General features: G+C 43.8%; 1 protein-coding gene across 1 annotated transcript; it reads left to right on the top strand.

The window, feature by feature from the left end:
* Window positions 1–8,924: 8,924 nt before the first annotated feature.
* Window positions 8,925–18,074, top strand: MSX2 (msh homeobox 2). Its single transcript, XM_070933956.1, has 2 exons — window positions 8,925–9,318; window positions 16,148–18,074. Exons 1-2 carry the CDS (start codon window positions 8,982–8,984, stop codon window positions 16,570–16,572), a joined length of 762 nt encoding a protein of 253 aa, XP_070790057.1. The 5' UTR covers window positions 8,925–8,981; the 3' UTR covers window positions 16,573–18,074.
* Window positions 18,075–18,931: the final 857 nt, after the last annotated feature.

Here is an 18,931-nt window from a genome sequence, read left to right as displayed (position 1 = left end):
TGTAAACTTGAGCAACAAACTGGCCTTCTTCAAGAAAACTTTGCCTGCCTGTCAGATGGAAACCTGAGTGCTAAGGAGACCTTCGAATGGGGAGTATCTGTTGTGTTCAGCCTGTGTAGAATCTGCCCAGATGCAGACAACTTGAAACTTAGAACTTAGTACATACATAATAAGAACCAAGGGAGGCCAAAATACAAAACGGGGAGGTGGGGGGGAAGCTTTGAAGCTGGGAGCAGAGGCAGAAGCACCAAAGCTCTCCTACCTAGATGTTTTCCCCCTCTCCCTCATGGTATGTCTGAAGATAAATGCACACAACATTACTTATAATTAAGGCTCTCCTTTACTGACTTCAGCTCCGCCCTTAGAAACTCAAAGGGTGGAAGAATGAAGGAGAAAACACTGACTATTCATCTTTCTGTTGAGACTGCAAAGGCCAAAGATTAGTCAATTTCCTTCTTTCCCTAGGAGTGAAATTTATTTCTTGGGGGGGGGAAGGTACCAAAGGGAAAAAGGATGAGTCTCCATTTGATTAGCAAGTTATATTTTTAAAATCTGCTAATGATGTTTTAAGGATGAGAGCTGCTTAAAAAGGGGACCCCTTTTGGAAAAGACAAAACGTGGCCTTGATGCCTCTTCCTTACCGTGTTTCGCTTAATGTGTGAACTCATTTCTGGGAAGACACAATTGCCAAAGATTCCCAAGGATTTCTTCTGAGTAATGCTATCTGTTTCTATGTACAGGCTTTTGGCTGCAATCCTACACACACACATTTTAAAGGAATGCTAGACAGACAAGGATGCCAGCTAGCTTCCCCCAGTCTAATCCCTTCTGTCATATTTGGGACCACAAGTTCCACCATTCTCATTACACCGGTACATAATCTCCCAGGACGTAGCTGATGGTGGTGAGAGTTGTGGTTCAACACGTGGGAAAGATTTTAGGCTGGCGAAGATTGATCTCTGCTCTCTACAAGCAGATAGTAACAGCTCAAATTGGTGTAGGCTTCAAGAATCTCACCTGCATCTAATTTTTTATTGTAGTTGTTTTGCATGAAGAATAAACTTTTTGAAAATACAGTCCCTTCTTCTCATTTAGTTCTGATCTCATTGATTTTTTTCACCCAATTTAGCAGAGCACACCACCAATACACTTACACACAATACTTACAAGCCACCTCAAATCTGAGGTTGCCATTAAATGAAGGGAACCATCCTTAGTGGAAAAGGCAAGCTATTTATTTCAACTCACTTTTTGAATTTGGTATTTGGAGAAAATACTATGGTCCCCATTTCTGGAAGCATCGCGATTCCTAAGGAGTTGGAGGAAGGGAGGGAACGGGGCAAGAATCTTGGTTATACAGAGAATCATCATCTGTATGCTTCACACGAATAGAGAGTTCGAAAATGTAGGGTGTTTTTGGTGGAACCCTGTTTCTTAAAACAATTTGGTTCACTTTTAGCTTTTACTCCCCTTTCCTGGGATGGCTTTCTTTAGAGCTAGAAGGGAATTGTTGCTGTTTTTTTACATAATTTGTGCGTGCGTGTAGGTGCACGAGTGAGAAAAAAAGAGAGACAATTTAGCAATTGGATTAACTCATTTTTAACTCATTTTTCTGGATTCGTGCAAAACATGGAATCAAACCAGCTGAATTCGAGCAAAGAGGCTAAGCCTCCACCAGCAGGAGTGAACGCTTCTCCTGATGGGACTTGGTTCAGCGCCCGTCCGTTCTGCTGAGAAAAAGCACTGCTTCCGTTGTGCCCCCCCCCTCCCCACCCCACTTCTCCCCGTAGTTGCGATTCAATGCAGATAAGGTTACGGATGCAACCTTCCCTTTATCCATTCGGGCTCCGAGATCTGCCCCTTTCTATTTTCTCTCCTTTCTCTGCTGCCCTTTTATAGCAAGGGGCACCTCCGAGAATCCCGCCGCCGGTACCCGGTCGGCATCCCTTTCCCTCTTCAGGATCTTTCCAAACCGTCCCCCGTCCTAAACATCCTCCTCCTCCTTCACCCGCCCCCCTCCCTCTTGCACAGAGTCACCCCGGAGCGGTGGAATCTTGAGGTCGGCCCTCCCCGTCCCAACTTCTCTGGGCCCGAACAGCGGAAGGTAAGCCGAGCGGGGCAGGCTGGCGGCTGCCCTGGGCGCGCGGGGCGGGGCGGGGCGGGCTTGCTTGGGACAGCCCGCAGCTTCTGCTCTCGCTGGAGCCGGTCGAACTGCACAGCCACTTCCCCCAGGAGGTTTGCTTTCATCTCCCCGCTGCTGGCGCCTGCAAACAGCCTTAGTTTGTCTGCCGCGTCTCTCCCGCCCTCCCTCCGTCTCTCGCTCCCTCCTGCTCGCCACCCCTCCTCTAGCGAGCGACTGACTTTCAGAAACAGGGCGCATATTTCCCAGCTGCTGTAATTGACCAGAGAGAGGGGCGGCGGCGGCGGCGGCGGCGGCAGAGAGAGAAAGTGGAGGGGCGGCGAGGCTGGCTGGGGGAAAGAAAGAGGGAGCCGACGCGGAACTATTCTGGGAGCTCCCCGCCTATATGGGCCTGTAGGAGGAAGGATCCTAGAGGAGTTTGCCCTCCGCTACTCGGCCCCTAGCCCGGCACAACTGTCCCTTGAACCCCTGGATGCTCCACGCCCTGCGCGGTGTATCCTCATCCAGTAATAATATTTAAGATGCTCGCCATCAGCCTGGTTAAAACAAGACGAATAAGCACAAAAGCATACACATGCACCATGGCACTTGGCGGGCACCCGAATTTTTATTATTATTAAATATTTTTTTTTGGCCGTTTGATCAAACCGGAGCCCTTGCAAAGAATTTTCGGAACCTGAAATCGTAATTTCCGCCAGCCCCACTTGAATCCGAAGGTGGGTACCGAAGCGAGGCTCCTAAGGACATCGGCCTGCCCCCCCCCCCCGTTTAAAATTTAACCGGACGCAGAGGGCGGCACACCTCTTGTAGATTTGCGCGCCGCGATAAAGACAAATTGCACAGCACTTCGGAGATGGCTTAAAAAGTGTTCGTGGCAAAGCAACAATGCCGATCTGTGCAATCCCGCTTAATTGCCCGAATCGCTGAGTATTATTACTGTCGCTATCAACACGATAATCAAGCAACAGTGTGTAGTAAGTACCAGAGGCATTTCTCAATCTCGACCATTGTTGGCAGAAAAAGAGAAGCGCTTTCCTTTTTCCCTTTGCTCTGTGCAGCCGGTTGCAACGCTTGCTTAAATTCTAGGAAGTTTAAACTCCTTCTCCTCTCCTCCGAAATAACGTGTAATTGTGTTGGTTGGATCAAGAACCAAACTGGCCGAGTGGCGAAGGCGCGGCTAACAAGCGAATAGCGGGCATGTATTCATGCCTATTCGGGAGATCTTTCTCCAGTTGGGAAGTAAATGCCGGCTTTTTAAGACTTGCAGGCCCAACAGGGAAGACATTTGCAGTTTGGGGGTCGCTTTATTAACTGTGACCCCAAAACATTCGGGAATACAATTCTACGACTTGCTCCTCTGGAGGCGGCGAGTTTCATGTGCGGCGTTAGTTCAAGGAAAAGCAGGAGCGAGCCCTGCCAGAATCGGCTGCTCCGCGTTTCTAATGCTGTCGGGCTAGACGCACATACGCCTTTAGGAAGGCATCCTACCGAAAGAAAACGACCCCCCCTTTCCTTGTCAACAGGCGAAAGGCCGTCCTGCTGGGAAAGATGTATTGCTCTTTACAAAGACTGTGGCAGCCCGAAAGCTCCCCCCCCTCCTCCGGCTTTTGACTTCAAAGCCCCGGAACGGTGAGAGGTTGGCGCTTCCACTGACATCAGGAGAAAGTCCTTCCACGCGTCGGGCTGCTTGCCCTCTAGGCGTTTGAATGCCCTTTGAACTCCTTGGGCCTGTATTGGGTTCGAAAACGCCTCCGATCCATTCTGTTCAAGGGCGAACCTTCCATCCCAACTCCTCCCTTTGGCTCTGCCTTCAGAAACGGTGCTTTGGGGTGGGGGTGGGGGGTGAGGGTGGATCAAGATAGGCAAGAAGCTCTTTCAAAGACTCGGAGAGCCTCTCTTTCCCCCCCTCCCATGCATTTCCCACCCCCCTCCGTTACATTTTGTCCATTGAACTCAATGGCCTGGCGAGGGGGATGGGGGGGGCTTGGAAAGTCCCAGCTACCGAAATAATACTTGAGGTTACACGGAACGGATTATTTGTGCTGCCTTGAATGAAATGATTGATCCAGTTGAGCCTTTCAAATCCCGAACCATATAATTGGGTCCTCCTGTCTCTGAAGCAGAGAGGAGGGGGTCAAGCTGTTTTCCAAAGCACCTGAAGGGCCAGACAAGGAATAATGGATGGAAATTGATCAAGGAGAGATTCAACCTAGAAATGAGGAGGAACTTTCTGACAGTGAGAACAATCGACCAATGGAACCCAAGTTGCCTTCGGAAGTTGTGGGGGCTTCATCACTTGAGACTGTCAAGAAAAGATTGGACTGCCATTTGTCAGAAATGGTGTAGGGTCTCCTGCTTTGGGGGGGGGGGGAGGTTGGACTAGATGACCTATAAAGTCCCTTCCAAGGCTGTTAATCTGTTAAAAGCCTATGGGAATATCTCCTCGAGTCATTTTTCACCATCATCCCCTTCCTGTGTACAGAGCGTGGGAGGGAGGGGGTCCTGTGGGTGATATCGGTACCTCTTTCCCTCGCTACCTGTAGTAAAAACAAAGCAAAAACCTCCCACCAGCGACTGAAATTACCAAATATGGTTTGGATGGACAAAACCTGCAAATCATAAAAAAAAAAAAAAAAGGCTCAGAGTTGGGCAGACGATCAAGCTGAACCCATAACAAAAAGAAAAAAAGAAAAAAGGCAATAGGAGGCTAGAAGAATTCAAAAGCCTTAACCTGTCCGTTTGAAGACACAGAATCCAATATGCCCGAACTGTAAACCAGGTCATTTTGACCTAACCTGATGCCTGTTCCTATTCTTTGTGGGTAAAGTGTTGCATTGATTCGGGGGGTAATTATCTGAAGCTCTTCGACGGAGCGGCACTAGCTTTACATTGTTTCTGTTTACTCACATTGTTCTCGATTTTCATCAATTTTAATTTTCCTGTCACTGGGGGGGGGGGGCGGCGACGGGGGGAGGGGAGAGGAGGAGAATCGGGATGCAGGCTGGTTGCTATCCCAACGTCGATGGTTTTGCAAAGAGGACTCAATTCAAACCAATTGCTTACTTTACTGCCACTCGGGTGTTCAGAATTTGTCGTCGGTTCATGCTGGCTACATGTTTGGCAGTCTTGAGTTTTGAAAATAGCTTAAAAGTGATCCTGGCAGTTAATACTCGAGATAAAACGTGGGGGGGGGGGGAATTAGAGAAGGTTCACTTTTCCCAAGGTTTTATTTCAAATTCTGTCTACTCCGGTTTAATGGAATAATGGGTTCATATCCAAACTACTTCTTAAACGGAGGCATGTCGTACCAATGGAAGAGAATGTTTGTAGTTCGGGGGTCGAACTGAAGAGTCCTGGATGCTCTCTGAGCTGGGTTGTTTTCCTGGAGACGTTTCATTACCTCAACTGAAGATCTTACCTAGTTGGGTAATTGAAATGTCTGCAAGAAAACAACCCAGCTCGTAGACATGTGGCTTCCAAGTTGGTCCTGGCATTTGCAGGGCTTGGTGCCAGTAGAGAGATGACGACCAGGGATGGGTCAGTTTGGAGAAGACGTCCACCCTTTATCCAAGCGGCACCTCTTTGTAGATACGCAGAAGCGTATTAAAATGAAAGGTGGACTTTTAGAAGCTACGGGGCTTGATTGGCAAATGAAAAAAGGAACTTCGCCTTCTTCTCCGGAATCCAGATTTGAACCACTTGCAGCTCTAACCCGGTGCAGCGTTCCTTAGGACGAGTTCAGTAGCCTGTGATCCTAAGTTACTACTGCTTTTCTGCAGCACGTAGCATAAATAGTAGGAGTAATAATAACCACAGTAATTGGTTGCAAGACCTGACAATAACAGCAATTACTTTGGAAGTCCATGTGTTTTCTTGCACAGCCTTTCAGACTCCTGGAAGGCACTATGATGAATTCCATAGCAGTGTTGCCATGGTTTCGACGGGAGGTGGACTGTCCACCCTCCGAAGTCCAGCGGTTTTTCTCTCACACCCACTGCTGGAAGTAATGGCTTCGGACCAAGGTGGGGGGATGGGGGCGGTGGAAATCACCCCGATCAAAGCAACTGTCTCCATACCCCGCAGGAGAGGGGGACGGCCTTTATTTTCGCATGCCACTCCGACTGTTCCTCGTAAACAAGGAAATGATGATCCCCATCATCTTCTCGTGTAAGGCAGCAAATTAATTTTTATTTGAGAGCCTTAATGATCAAATGCAAAAAAGAGGCAGGCAACAGGTCTTATTTCAAGGAGGAGTGAATAAGCAAGCCAAAGTCATCTGTTTCGTTGAAACTGCTTACAGCGGGCTGCTAAAAAAAAAAAAAAAGTTCGGGGAGGTAGAAATTAGGATAAATTCGGTATGCATCGCCTCCTCCCCTCCCCCCACCCCGACAAAGCTGCAGGCCGAGGTTCCGGGTGCTTCGGTTTGCCCTTCTAGCTAATGATGGAAAGCCCAGCAATGTTGGTGTGGGGGCACCTTTTCCTAATAACTGCGATAAAGGAAGATTTACCATAAACCCAGCGGTTTTACATAACCGACCAAGCGCCAGTTTCTTTATTTCTCTCAGTCTCTCTTTCCTCTGGGCTGGCTTAAGAAAGCTGAAAAGATTCGAGTCGCCTTCGCTTAAAACAAACTAATCCTTGGAAAATAAGTGCTTATAAGATCAAATAAGAGGGCGCCCCATTCTCTCTCTCTCTCTCTTTCTTTCTCTTTTTAAGAATGAAGGGACTTGAGACCAGAGAATATTGCTCAAGGAAAGGATTCTTCTCCTGTTGTGGTTCTGCCTCTCCCCATCTCGAAAACACCGTCGCCCCCGTCACTACCGCCACCGCCGCTTTCCCCAGCCTGCTGCTTCTTTTAATAGCTACAATAGTTATCAGCGAGCGATTAGATAGCTATCACCGACAGATTAAAATTAATTGCCAAGGCAAAAAAAAAACATGCTCTACTTTTCTCGAGCTGCTAATTGGAATGTCATTTAAATCGAATCCACCTCCTTGGTCTTAATGGCACGTCGTGAAGAAGAAGAAGAAGAAGAAAAAAGAACCCAGAGTGACAACTGCCCTCCTTGAGGCTGTTTGATGCGCTGGCAAGTGAAAGAGTGCCGACTCAGGGCTTATTAAAAATGCATCTGTTTGTCATCAGGGCTTAGGCGCCTGTTGCAACTGAGCATTACCGACATAATTATTTTTAAAAACTATCTATCTATCTATCTATCTATCTATCTATCTATCATCTCTAATCTAATCTATATATCTATATCTATATCTATATCTATATCTATATCTATATCTATATCTATATCTATATCTATATCTATATCTATCTATCTATCTATCTATCTATCTATCTATCTATCTATCTATCTATCTATCTATCTATCTATCTATCTATATTAAAAAGTCAGAAAAGTCATATATATAAAAGTCAGATTCTCCCCCAACACGCTTCATGGTGTGAGCGGCGGGAAACGATTCCTGGGCAAAGTGGAGAAAGGCAAACTTCAAATCCCAAATTATCTTCGCGAGGTGGTGGAAAGAGCCGACTGCTTCTGATGAAATCCCCCCCTCCCTCCCCCGAAGGTCTGCAACTCATCCCGCCTCCCATTCACTGCCTTCCTCGGGGCAGTTTCTCGTCCTTGTCCCGCGAGGGTCTCCTTCACCGTTCGGAGGGAGAGAGCAGCTCTGGAGGAGGCATTTGTGGAAAGGCCTTGTCTCGGAGCACCAACCGACTCGCCTCGGGAGACTTTGCTCGTTTCCTCCCCCCACCCCACTCTTTTCCCAAGGGGGCCTCAGTATCCCGGGCCGCGCTTTTTTAAAGACTGCGTGGGTTTCGCTTCCACTAAGAGAAGCTCTGCCCAGAGGACGGTCCATTTCACCTCCCTAACCTGGAAGTGATTCATGCCACTGCCTTGTGCCATCCTTCCTTCTCGTCCTCCCCCCCCCCCCCCAAGAGCGGTGGCTCTCTCTAGAAGTAAAAACAGAACAACTATTTTCCATCTAGTTCTCCTTGCATTTTCAGTATATAGGCAAAATGGATGGCTGCACTATTATGTCATGCGGACTTGGTTTTGGGGGGTGGGGGTGGGGGTGGGGGTGGAGGAACGGCTGCCTAGTTAGAACATTTTGAAGCGATTCTGGTTGAAAATCCAGCAGTCTCTCTTTCTCTCCCCCCCTCCCCTCCCCAGGATGAGAGGGTCTAAATATATATATATATATATAAAAGGGGGGGGGGGTTGAAATCTGCTCTTCCAGAGTTTCCTTTTGGTATCATCAGCCCTAATTACTCTACCGACTTTCCTGTTGTTTGGCAGGGTTACAGAGCTGGAAAGCTCCCTAATAACACAGCTCCGTTTGCTGCCCATGTCATTAACTTCTAATTTATTTAAAAGGCAAAAAAAAAAAAAAAAAGAAAGAAAGAAAGAAAGAAAAAAACAAAAAAAAAACAAAACCCACCACTTATGCTCAGGGCCGCTCGGAGCCAATCACATGAGTCACCGCCTTACGTCGCCATCCCGAGCGGCTTCTCATTTGCTGAGCCGCGCTTACTCAACTTCCCAAAGGAGGAAACAGCCCAGAAGTCTCCCAAAAAAGGGGAGGAAAAAAAAAAGTTGGGTCTGTTGTCGGGGGCTGAAGTGAGCGGAGGTGGTGAGTCCAGGAGAGCCTCTGAAGCGAGAGATTGATTGAGAGGTCTGGACTCGGGAACAAGAGAAGGAAGAGGAGGAGAAGGAGAAGAAGAAAGGAGGCGGCGGCGGCGGAGGAGGCTGCTGCTGCTGCTGCTGCGGCGGCGAGACTGCAGGGCGGCTGCTTCTCTGCGCGGGGATCTTTGCGAAGCTGCGCCGAGATGTCTTCTCCTTCCAAAGCTAAGGAGGTTTTCTCCTCGGACGAAGAGGGCCCCGCGGCTGGGGCCGAGGATCACCACAAAGTCAAGGTCTCCAGTTTGCCGTTCAGCGTGGAAGCGCTTATGTCCGACAAAAAGCCGGCCCGAGAGGCGAGCGGAAGCCTGGAAGGGGCTGGCTTGGGTACTTCTAGGAACCTGCTCTTGCCCACTCACGTCTCCAGGGAAGCTCCCAGCCCCGGCGGGCTTACAAAAACCTTCGAGACCTCGTCGGTGAAATCCGAAAACTCCGAGGATGGCTCGTCTTGGATTCCAGAGGCCGGCAGATACTCCCCTCCCCCAAGTGAGTGCTTTGAACTTAGGGAGGGTCGAAGCGAAGGGCGCTAGGACTGGTGAAGTTGAGCGACCAAGTCAGCTCTGTGTGTGTGTGTGTGTGTGTGTCTGTTTGTGTGTGTGTGTCTGTGTGTCTGAGAGTGAGGGAGAGAGAGAGATGTGGCTTCACCCCTCCAAACCTTCCCCCCCTCCCAGCAAAACTGCGATCTCGCCACGGTCCGGACTTTAGAAGAGCGGGAGAGGGAGAGGCAGCCTGCGGGTAGTTGTTGTTTTTTTTTTAAAAAACTTCGGAGAAAGCATTTGTCAGGCTGAATCCAAGGAAAGGCTTCGGCAGGGTGGAGGGGGCTGGTGGGGGAAGAAACCCGCTCCAGTTTACAAAGCAACGGTGGCGCAATGTCCGATGAATAATTTCGGCGAGGTCTCTCGGCCTTAAAAGTTTAATAATAATTTAAAACACACACACAAAAAACAGCTTCTTTTGTTTGCGGGCCGCGAGTTAACGTTTGGACTCGCTAGCGACGCGATCTTTTAAGCTTCAGCCGCCCCTTTAAAGCTGCTGTGTGTCCGGAACTGTCCAAAGAGACGCCGCGGGCCTGGCGCCACTGACGCCTTTGCAGTTCAAGGCTCAAGCTAGATCCCCTCCTCACCCCACCCCAAGTCCGAACGACTCTGACTCTGTATCTGTCTGTCTGTCTGTGTCTCTAACTCTCGGTCTTCCCCGCCATCCGGATCCAACTTTAACCGGGTAATTTTGAGCTTCTGCCTTTTAGGAGCAGAAGGGAGTTGGTCTCGTTGTCTTGCTTAGAGACCTCGATCGCCCCTATTCACCCTACCTCCTCTCTCTCCCCCCCCTCCCGGTGAAAAGTCTGTTTCTCTGCTTAATTCGCTTAGTTCGGTGGCTTTTCCCCCGCTTCCCGTTTCTTCACTGTTCCCTTCCTTCGCCTCCGCCGCCAAACTTGCGGCTTTCTTTCTAAGCGGGCGAGGGACGATCCTTGCGCTCAGCGCCCTCCGGTGCCTTCTTCGGTGCACCTGTAGCGACAGCCGGCCTTCCAGGCTTCGCTGAATACCGGCTACTTGCGTAGTCCCAACGCCGTGGGTCCAGGCCCGGGAACCAAAGAACTCGGGAGGCTGAGGAAAAAGGATCACCTTGCTCTTTTATAATCCCTCGGAGACTTCCCGCTCCGCTTCGCCTGGACCCAGTTCGGCTCGGTCGGAAAGGGAATCTCGACATCGGCGCTGCTAGGCAGTTCAGCCATAACACCTTTTCTTTCTTTCTTTCTTTCTTTCTTTCTTTCTTTCTTTCTTTCTTTCTTTCTTTCTTTCTTTCTTTCTTTCTTTCTTTCTTTCTTTCTTTCTTTCTTTCTTTCTTTCTTTCTTTCTTTCTTTCTTTCTTTCTTTCTTTCTTTCGTCTCTTCTGCCGTCCTGGTACACCTATCTAGTTCATCGCAGGCAGGTTTTGAAATGAATATATTTTAAAACTCTCTCTTAATCGAGTCCCCCCTCTCCAAAAATCAGCTTGCCATTTGGCAGAAGGAAGGAAGGAAGGAAGGAAGAAAGGAAGGAAGGAAGGAAGGACCCCTCCTCTTGTATATTTTTGAACCCAAGTTAAAAAATAGTTCCTCAACATTGTTTTCCCCTGTACCAACCTCTTCTGATTCATTGGAGAAGATGGGGAAAACAGCTTAGTTTATTTGTAGCTGTCTTAGTACACTAACTGCAGTGTACTCTCGATATTCCATTATAATATATATATATATATATATATATATATATATATATATTATGGCCCTTAGTGCTGTTTTGCCTGCCTTACATCAGGCAAAGGATGGAGTCTGCCCCATGAAAACTTGTGTCACAACTGGGTTCATTTTTAAGTTATTGTCAAGCTCTGTGCTTACCCGTTTTAATGGAATATACCGTAATTTCTGTTAGGATCTAAGTACACTTTTTAAAAAAGTATCACTGTTGAGTTTAAAAGGAAACCTTGTTTGCAGGGAAAAACACGGAAACTAAGGTACCTATTGTCATCTTTTTGTTTTCCACACACCTTTCTGTAAAATCATCCCGAAAGCAAGCAAAGATGGTGCCTCTTCTTCCTATTCGGTTCTATTGTCTGGTCATATTCACTCAGACTTAACTCCTGAGTAAATCTGTATAGGATTGCATACTAATTATTCCCTTCACATGATCAAACAACCCTAAAACAGTCTAAATCTGTCTTGCAGTACAATTTAGGAGGTCTGCCTAGGCAAATATGAAAGGATAGTCTTGAAAACAAATAAAGCAAATAAAGTAACTTCTGCAAAGCATACACTGGCATCTCTGCTTATTTCTTTTTTTATGGAGTGAATTCAGATTTGTGAGGCCTTGGAATTTTAGATCTGATGACTTAAGAAAACTTTTAAAATAGTCCCAAACTCTTCTGAAATCATTTTTTTAAACCTGGAAATTAAAATTGCACCAGATTCCAGTGTGACCTGTATGTGTTTTCAACTGGAAGAAAAGTGAAATAGGAAAAATCATAAGGCAATGTTACTTTCTGAAAGGAGGAGTACACATTGTAGAGATTCTGTCCCATTTACTGAATTATTTGGACAAGTAATCTTACCTCTGTGTAAAATAACTTTTATTAACTTCAGTGGAATTTGCTCCCATGGATTGTATCTTAAAGTCTTCCTGCAATATTCACTAATTTGCAGATTTATTCATGTTGCTCCTGAAGAGGGAAAAATTTATCTGGAGAAGATCCATTCTCATCAAATAGCCAAATAAACTAAAAGTCACCTGAGGCATAAGGAGAAAAAATACCAAACATTAGAATGCTTGGAAGGAAATGTCTCTAATAAAATGGCAAGGGATAGCTTCCAGCTGCTGCTCAATATGTATTTTGTAAATAGTAATAAAACTCTTTTTTTTTAATAGTTGTACTATGGTGATGAAGTGCAGCAATAAATGGAATGAGATCATTAGACAGATGACAAGCTACTTTAGAAGACAATTTTAAAACTACAGAGATTACAGAGATTATGTTTTTTATAATGCATATCATATTTTGAAAACAGATGTAATGCCATTTGGAACCTTAGCTATTAACCAACTTCCATTAAGTAAAACTACTGCTTTGTGCCTTATTGCTTCAGCCAGAAATATATAACTTGCCTTCTTCTCCTTTCTATTATCAATAGGGGCATGACACTCTAGCTGAATCTATGTATACTTTCCTAACATAAACCCAGTTAAGCCGAAGTCCTCTATGCGTTTGAATAACTTGGTGGTTTAACACATTCTCGGTAGCCTACCGAAACACTCATACAAATATGTAAAAGAGAACATATTAATACTGCCTTCCAATAATATCTTTGAGTCAGTAACATTTCTTCATTTACGAACAATGTATGATTTTTAACAGTCTTAAACCACAAAAGAAGCTGTTCTTCTATTTATGAACGCTGTTCATCAACATGGAGAATCATTGTTTACGGACCACTTGGGCTTTGCTTTAGTTAGGGAGAACTGTCAAAAATTGAATGATTCTTTTAATATGTTCATAGTAAAAAAAACAAACAAACCTACTTACATGATTAAAAAATCTATTCCATTCACGATTAATACACTTTAAGATAAAGCCTTCATTTTTCCAGCATCTTGGTGACATTTACAACATAATCCTAAATGAAATTCGAAAATAAAACTTCATTTCTATTTTTGTGAAAGATTTAATTGGGAGTGGCTTCTCTATAAGGGTGCCTTATAGGAGGGCGATCTTACTGTATTTTTTTATTTCTGAACATTCTTTTTAAAGACCAAAAAAAAAAGATTGGCAAGAGAAAAAGGAAAAAAAAGAGCCCTTATAGACTAATGGCATGACATTTCTAGCATTGATTCTGTAGTGCAATAACTACTTTGTTCTTAAGTTCATTAAATTTGTTCTTAAAATAACACTGTTCTAAAGAGTCACTGGATTTGTACTACCCCCCCTCCCCACCTCAGCCACAAACTGGCTAAACACCTAATGGGTTCTGCGAATATAGCCTGTGTCATTTGCTTGTGGCTGAGGACGGAGTACGAAGCTAGGAAATTGAGTCAGTTCAGGAAACCATGTTAAGGATATGCATAGGTAAATCTGGCCTGTAAAGACAGCCAAAATTTGCCTCTTCCACCTCTGTTTCCCTGGAGCTTATTCTGAACCTGCAAGCCAAAATATGTTTATCAAGGAGCAAGCCTAACCTGAACACAAGGGACTCACTTCTGAGTAAACCAGCAAAGGTTTGCACTCTTAAATTTACAAGGGGCTTCCTTGAGACACTGATTTTCATGAAGTGTCTTGGAAGTAAGCCGCCATGATTGATGTGGCGCAGTAGGACTGAGAAATAGTGGCTTTTGATGTTGGCAGGTTGTTCTTTCTCCAAGGAATTGAAAATAATAGTTCATATTATTGAACTTCTGGATGTAGGCAGAGCAGGCTGAAAAGAATGGCGACCTTCTCAATTAAAGGTCTTGAGTAGTAATGGAATATGATTAAATCCCATATTTGTTCAGAATATATATTTTCAGGATTAGCACATGTCATAACAACTATATGTTAAATCAATATATCGGCCTTTTGATCTCTACCTCTCTCTCCCCTCCCCACCTGCCACTGCTGCCTAAAGATACAAGAAACTAAATTAATTCCAACAGAGAGGCGATAATCTACTCTGTTCAAACATCACATATATATCAATCAACCCTTAATTTCAGTGGAAGTCATGTAAGTGAACATAGACTTGAACAAACAAATTAAAAACTTATCAGTTTTTATACTAGTGCCTGTAGGCAAAACTTCAAAAATATTTCAGATAAATCATAACATGTAGTGGCTGATGCGGTATCTAGTTTTCTACCACTTACAAGACTTAAAAAACAAGCTCACCTAGCTGAGTTTCTTTTAGGAATATGTTCCCCTCTTGGTTCAGTTATAACCTATTAAAATTCTTGTTTTTCCAAAACTTGCTAAAATGAACATACAGGCAGCACCTGATGCGCCCATTCTTCCAAATGGAGGCCTTTCAATATCTTTACCTTCCATAAGTTTATTTACTGTTTTATTGCACTGTTGTATGCAGCCCGGGGTTACTTTCTGTGAGATGGGCAGCCATATCAATTTCAATCATAAATCAATTTCATTCATAAATCATAAATTCATAAATCATAAATCATAAATCAAGAAATCATTCATAAATAAAAAAATAAGTCATTTTATCTAGACAATCTGGTATGGAATAAATTATTGCAGAAAGGAAAGAAAGCCAGTGATTGACTATGTAACAAGCTGATTTCCTTCCTTCCTTCCTTGATGTGATATTGGAGATACAGAATATGAGAAGGACAAACAAGGTTTGCCATATAAATTGTAGGCTGTTCTGTCATACTGGGTACAGTAACTGTCATACTGTTTCTAAGTACAGTAATCCTCGACTTACAACCACAACGGAGTCCAAAATTTCTTGTCGCCAATTGAAACATTTGTTAAGTGAATGTTGCCCCATTTTATGACTTTTCTTGCCACCGTTGTTAAGTGAATCACTGTCGCTGTTAAGTTAGTCACATGGTTGTTAAGTGAATCTGGCTTCTCTGTTGACTTTGCTTGTCCGAAGGTTGCAGTAGGCAATCACGTGACCCCGGGATGCTGCAACTGTCGTAAATATGAACCAGTTGCCAAATGTCCGAATTTTGATCACGAGATCATAGGGATGCTGCAAAGGCCGTAAGTATGAAAGACGGTCACAAGTCCCCTTTTTTCAGTGCCGTTGTAACTTTGAACGGTCACTAAATGAACTGTTGTAAACTGAGGATTACCTATAGGATATTTCTCAGTATATCACAACCTTTGTTCTTTTGCTCGCTTTCTTGCTGAAATACATAGGGTCATTGGATTCCTGTAGTGGAATAGGACATTTATGACAAATGTTAAATTTTCTTGGTAAATTCTAATATTCCTAGTGGAGGAATTTAAAGTATTGGGTATAAACATATAGAGTGCTGTTTATTATTCCCTTCACATTGTTTTCTAATAGTGTTGCCAGAGTGTGCAAAGTGTACACTTCAAACGGTAGTGATATTGTGTCAAACACATGTTTTGCATAGATAAAGTAAATTGAAAGCAACAATTGGCTACATATTCCTGTCAAGTGTGCGCTTAGTGATAAACCCCAAATTTGGCTGCTAAGTAATGTGTGTGAAATAGCTCTCACACCAGGAGAGTTTCTAAATAGACTGTTAAGGACAAAGCAACTCTTGTGTGTTTGATTTGCTAAGTTGCAGAAGACTTTAAACACTGCAGATAAAGACTCCCGATTTAAGTGGATTATATTGGCTAAATTAATAAACACAATGGATTGGATGGGTGATTGCTTTGATCTAATGTAATAATTTAATATGTGGGCACAGTAGGTTTTATCTGATAATTTGATTTTGCCAAGAATAAGCTTAGAACATTCACCTTATGAAATAAAAGGACGACATAAGCCAGAATTTCACAAATAATTCCTTCTCCATTTTAAAAAGCTTCCGTAACTCTGAATGTTCTTGTTCTGTTTTATTTCACATACTCTCCTCCGGGTACTTTTCCAAATTGGGATGTTTTGTCTTATTGACATCAATGCGCGCACGTTGTACCTTTTTGCAAAATCAGCTTAACTGCCACTCCTATACAAAAGCTTTTATCTTCCTACTTCATTAGGCTATGGACATCATTTTTCCCCAAAAATCTTTTATGCTATAAAAGTTGCTATTCCTAGCATTTGGTGGTCTAATTCTCATCTCCTCAAGTAATTGATCTTTCTTTGCTTTCCTTCCAGGACACCTGAGCCCCACAGCCTGTACGTTGAGAAAACACAAGACCAATCGGAAGCCTCGAACACCTTTCACAACTTCCCAACTGCTAGCTTTAGAGCGCAAATTCCGTCAGAAGCAGTATCTATCCATTGCTGAACGGGCTGAATTCTCAAGTTCCCTCAATCTTACAGAGACCCAAGTCAAAATATGGTTCCAGAACCGGAGGGCCAAAGCAAAAAGACTGCAGGAAGCAGAACTGGAGAAGTTAAAAATGGCGGCGAAGCCCATGTTGCCATCCGGTTTTAGCCTCCCTTTCCCTATCAACTCGCCTCTCCAGGCTGCCTCTCTCTATGGAACATCGTATCCCTTTCACAGACCTGTGCTTCCCATCCCACCTGTAGGACTCTATGCTACTCCTGTGGGTTACAGCATGTATCACTTATCATAAGAAGACCAGAAAGGGATGATGGAGTGTGCTCGGTTAAAAGTGCTGTACAGAACTATGACTGGTCATTTTTCACCTACTTGTAATGTGCCTTATCAAATATATAGGAATTTGAACCCAGAACCTGTATTCTGCAACTTGGGAACCGACCAAATGTGAGCTCCCCAGCTAGAATCTGATCCTGAATGCAAGTTTTTTTTTTTAATATACAGACTTTAAGGAATATAGTTTATTTATATACTGCACAGGGAAGAGGGATTACATTGGTAACTATTCCCAGGAAAATGTATGATTTAATTATCAGCCTCCTCAAAGTTCCCAGGAAATCTAAGGAATATCATTCACACACCCACACACCTTGAAAGTGAGAAAGTTGCAGTCTTTTCTTATGCTTGCTTACTCAGAAGGGATATATCTCACTTTGTTCAGTAGTACTTATTCCTAGAGTGTGGTGTGAGTGCAGGCATGGAGGTAAAATGCACATGTATTCTTTGACTGATTGAGGAAGCGTAAACCTATAGAGGAGCTTTATTTATAAAAACCAACTTCAGAAATAAAAGCTGACTTGAGACTTGGTTGGTTTCTGCATTTCTCTTTGGACCCCTTCACTGCACTCCAGACAGTCCTGGAAACTGAAATGCAAGGAACTGGAATACTTCCGATGCAAAATGATGGATTGGGTGATTCGTTGATCTGATCTGGCAAAGCGAGTTTTCCATTCCTTTATAAAAATTTCCTCCTGAAATATTTTCTGTAGAATGGCACCCATGAAGTGGGATTCCCCATTTCAATCTTGTAAAGGATTTCTACAGATGCAAGTTTTGCCAAGTTTTCGTTTGCGGTTTATTCTTGTTTGTAAGGCAGCATTCAGATGGGTACAGGCCACGGCAGAGGAAAACCCGAGAAGCCTCTTTTAGATTTGTCTCGATCCCGGTTTGCCCGTGTCCACTTAATTATCATTTAAATTAAGTCTGCGTTCAGCCGACATTTTGATATTGGGAACAAACAGGTTAGAGATACGAAAAGAGGACGTATAGTTATGCAGATGTGCAGAGGGATGAGGAAACCAGAGTTGTTTTGTGTTGCAGAATTGTTTTGTGTTTATTGCAATAATCTTGTGATTTAACCATTATTAGCTTGTAAAAATGAATTATGCTTAAATGAGTCTTGACACACCCACAAACCCAGAGGATGAAACAAAGCTATGAGAACAAAGTAGTGCCGCCCACTCTAAAAACAGGACAGCTCTCCTCTCTTTGATTTATGTCAGAGGAGGGCAGGGAGGAAAGAGTTCTGCTTGGCATATATGGTACTATATAACTTCTCAAGAGTGAGAAGGAATCTGCCCTGCTACAGGCTACATTGTGAATCTTTTGTCTATTAGTTCAGTGCTGGCCTTTTACCCACCCATCCCTAGCCTACGAAAATCCCTTTGAAAGGGATGCCTTGTACAATTTTATATATTTTATTGAAGATTTATTATTTCTTATCTCTTTATTTAGAATTAAATTAAAAACATATTGTTTAACGGTGTGTTGATTTGTCAATGTGTGGAGTTAATTTCTTAAAAAACAAGATTAATTTTGTCTTCTCTTTTCTGGGTCAAAAGCAAAGACTTTTGGGAAGGTTAGAAAATTTTAATTTTAAGAACATCCAAAGACAGACATTGCAAGTCATTAACAATCTGCTTCTAAATAATTTTTCTTGGGGACCTTTACTACAGACATTGATATTAGCTTCTTTGTTACTACAGTTTGTGCTTTTGATAGGATGACTTTATCAAGATGTTCAGGAAGGAGAGAGATGACTAGAATTCACTGGTTCTATTCAAACTGATCTCTTAGCTCTGAATTTGTTGCTTTCTGTCTATGGAGATTCTCAGTCATCCAGGTCATAGTTGTCCCAAAGTTGCTTTTTCAAGAGGCAACTAGACCTTCTGGTTTTTCTTTGAAGACTTTTCACTTCTCATCCAAGAAGCTTCTTCAGCTCTTCAGAAGAAGCTTCTTGGATGAGAAGCGAAAGGTCTTCAAAGAAAAAACAAAGTCCAGTCGCCTCTTGAAAAAAGCAACTTTGGGATTGTTGCTTTCTGGCTATCCAGATCATTAGGACATGCTCCCAATATGTACTAAAAGGTTTCACATCCCCATTAGGAGAAAAATAGGGAGGGGAAAGTCCCCAAAGTGTTAAGGCTGTAATGTTCAGAAAAAAAAATCAGTTTAAGGGATATCAGACAATCCTGGTGGGTGAGGGAAACATGCACACAATTGTTTCCTCTTAAAGGATTAAAAAACAAACTCATAAACACAGTCCAGAGGAAAATAGGAACTGATCTTTTACCACTGGAAAATGCTAAGAATTTATG

This window comes from Pituophis catenifer, unplaced genomic scaffold (assembly GCF_029215685.1).
Source record: "Pituophis catenifer annectens isolate HBS135680 unplaced genomic scaffold, rPitCat1.0.hap2 SCAF_2, whole genome shotgun sequence".
Lineage (NCBI taxonomy): Eukaryota > Metazoa > Chordata > Lepidosauria > Squamata > Colubridae > Pituophis > Pituophis catenifer.
The sequence above is the reverse complement of the archived record's forward strand: the minus strand, read 5'-3'. Positions and strand labels throughout refer to the sequence as shown.

What these genes read in the sequence shown, in the direction of transcription:
- MSX2 (XM_070933956.1), top strand. Translation starts at nt 8,982, where the DNA reads ATGTCTTCTCCTTCCAAAGCTAAGGAGGTTTTCTCCTCGGACGAAGAG. An exon ending in CAGATACTCCCCTCCCCCAA is followed by an intron (nt 9,319 to 16,147) that starts GTGAGTGCTTTG and finishes CTTTCCTTCCAG; the next exon opens with GACACCTGAGCCCCACAGCC.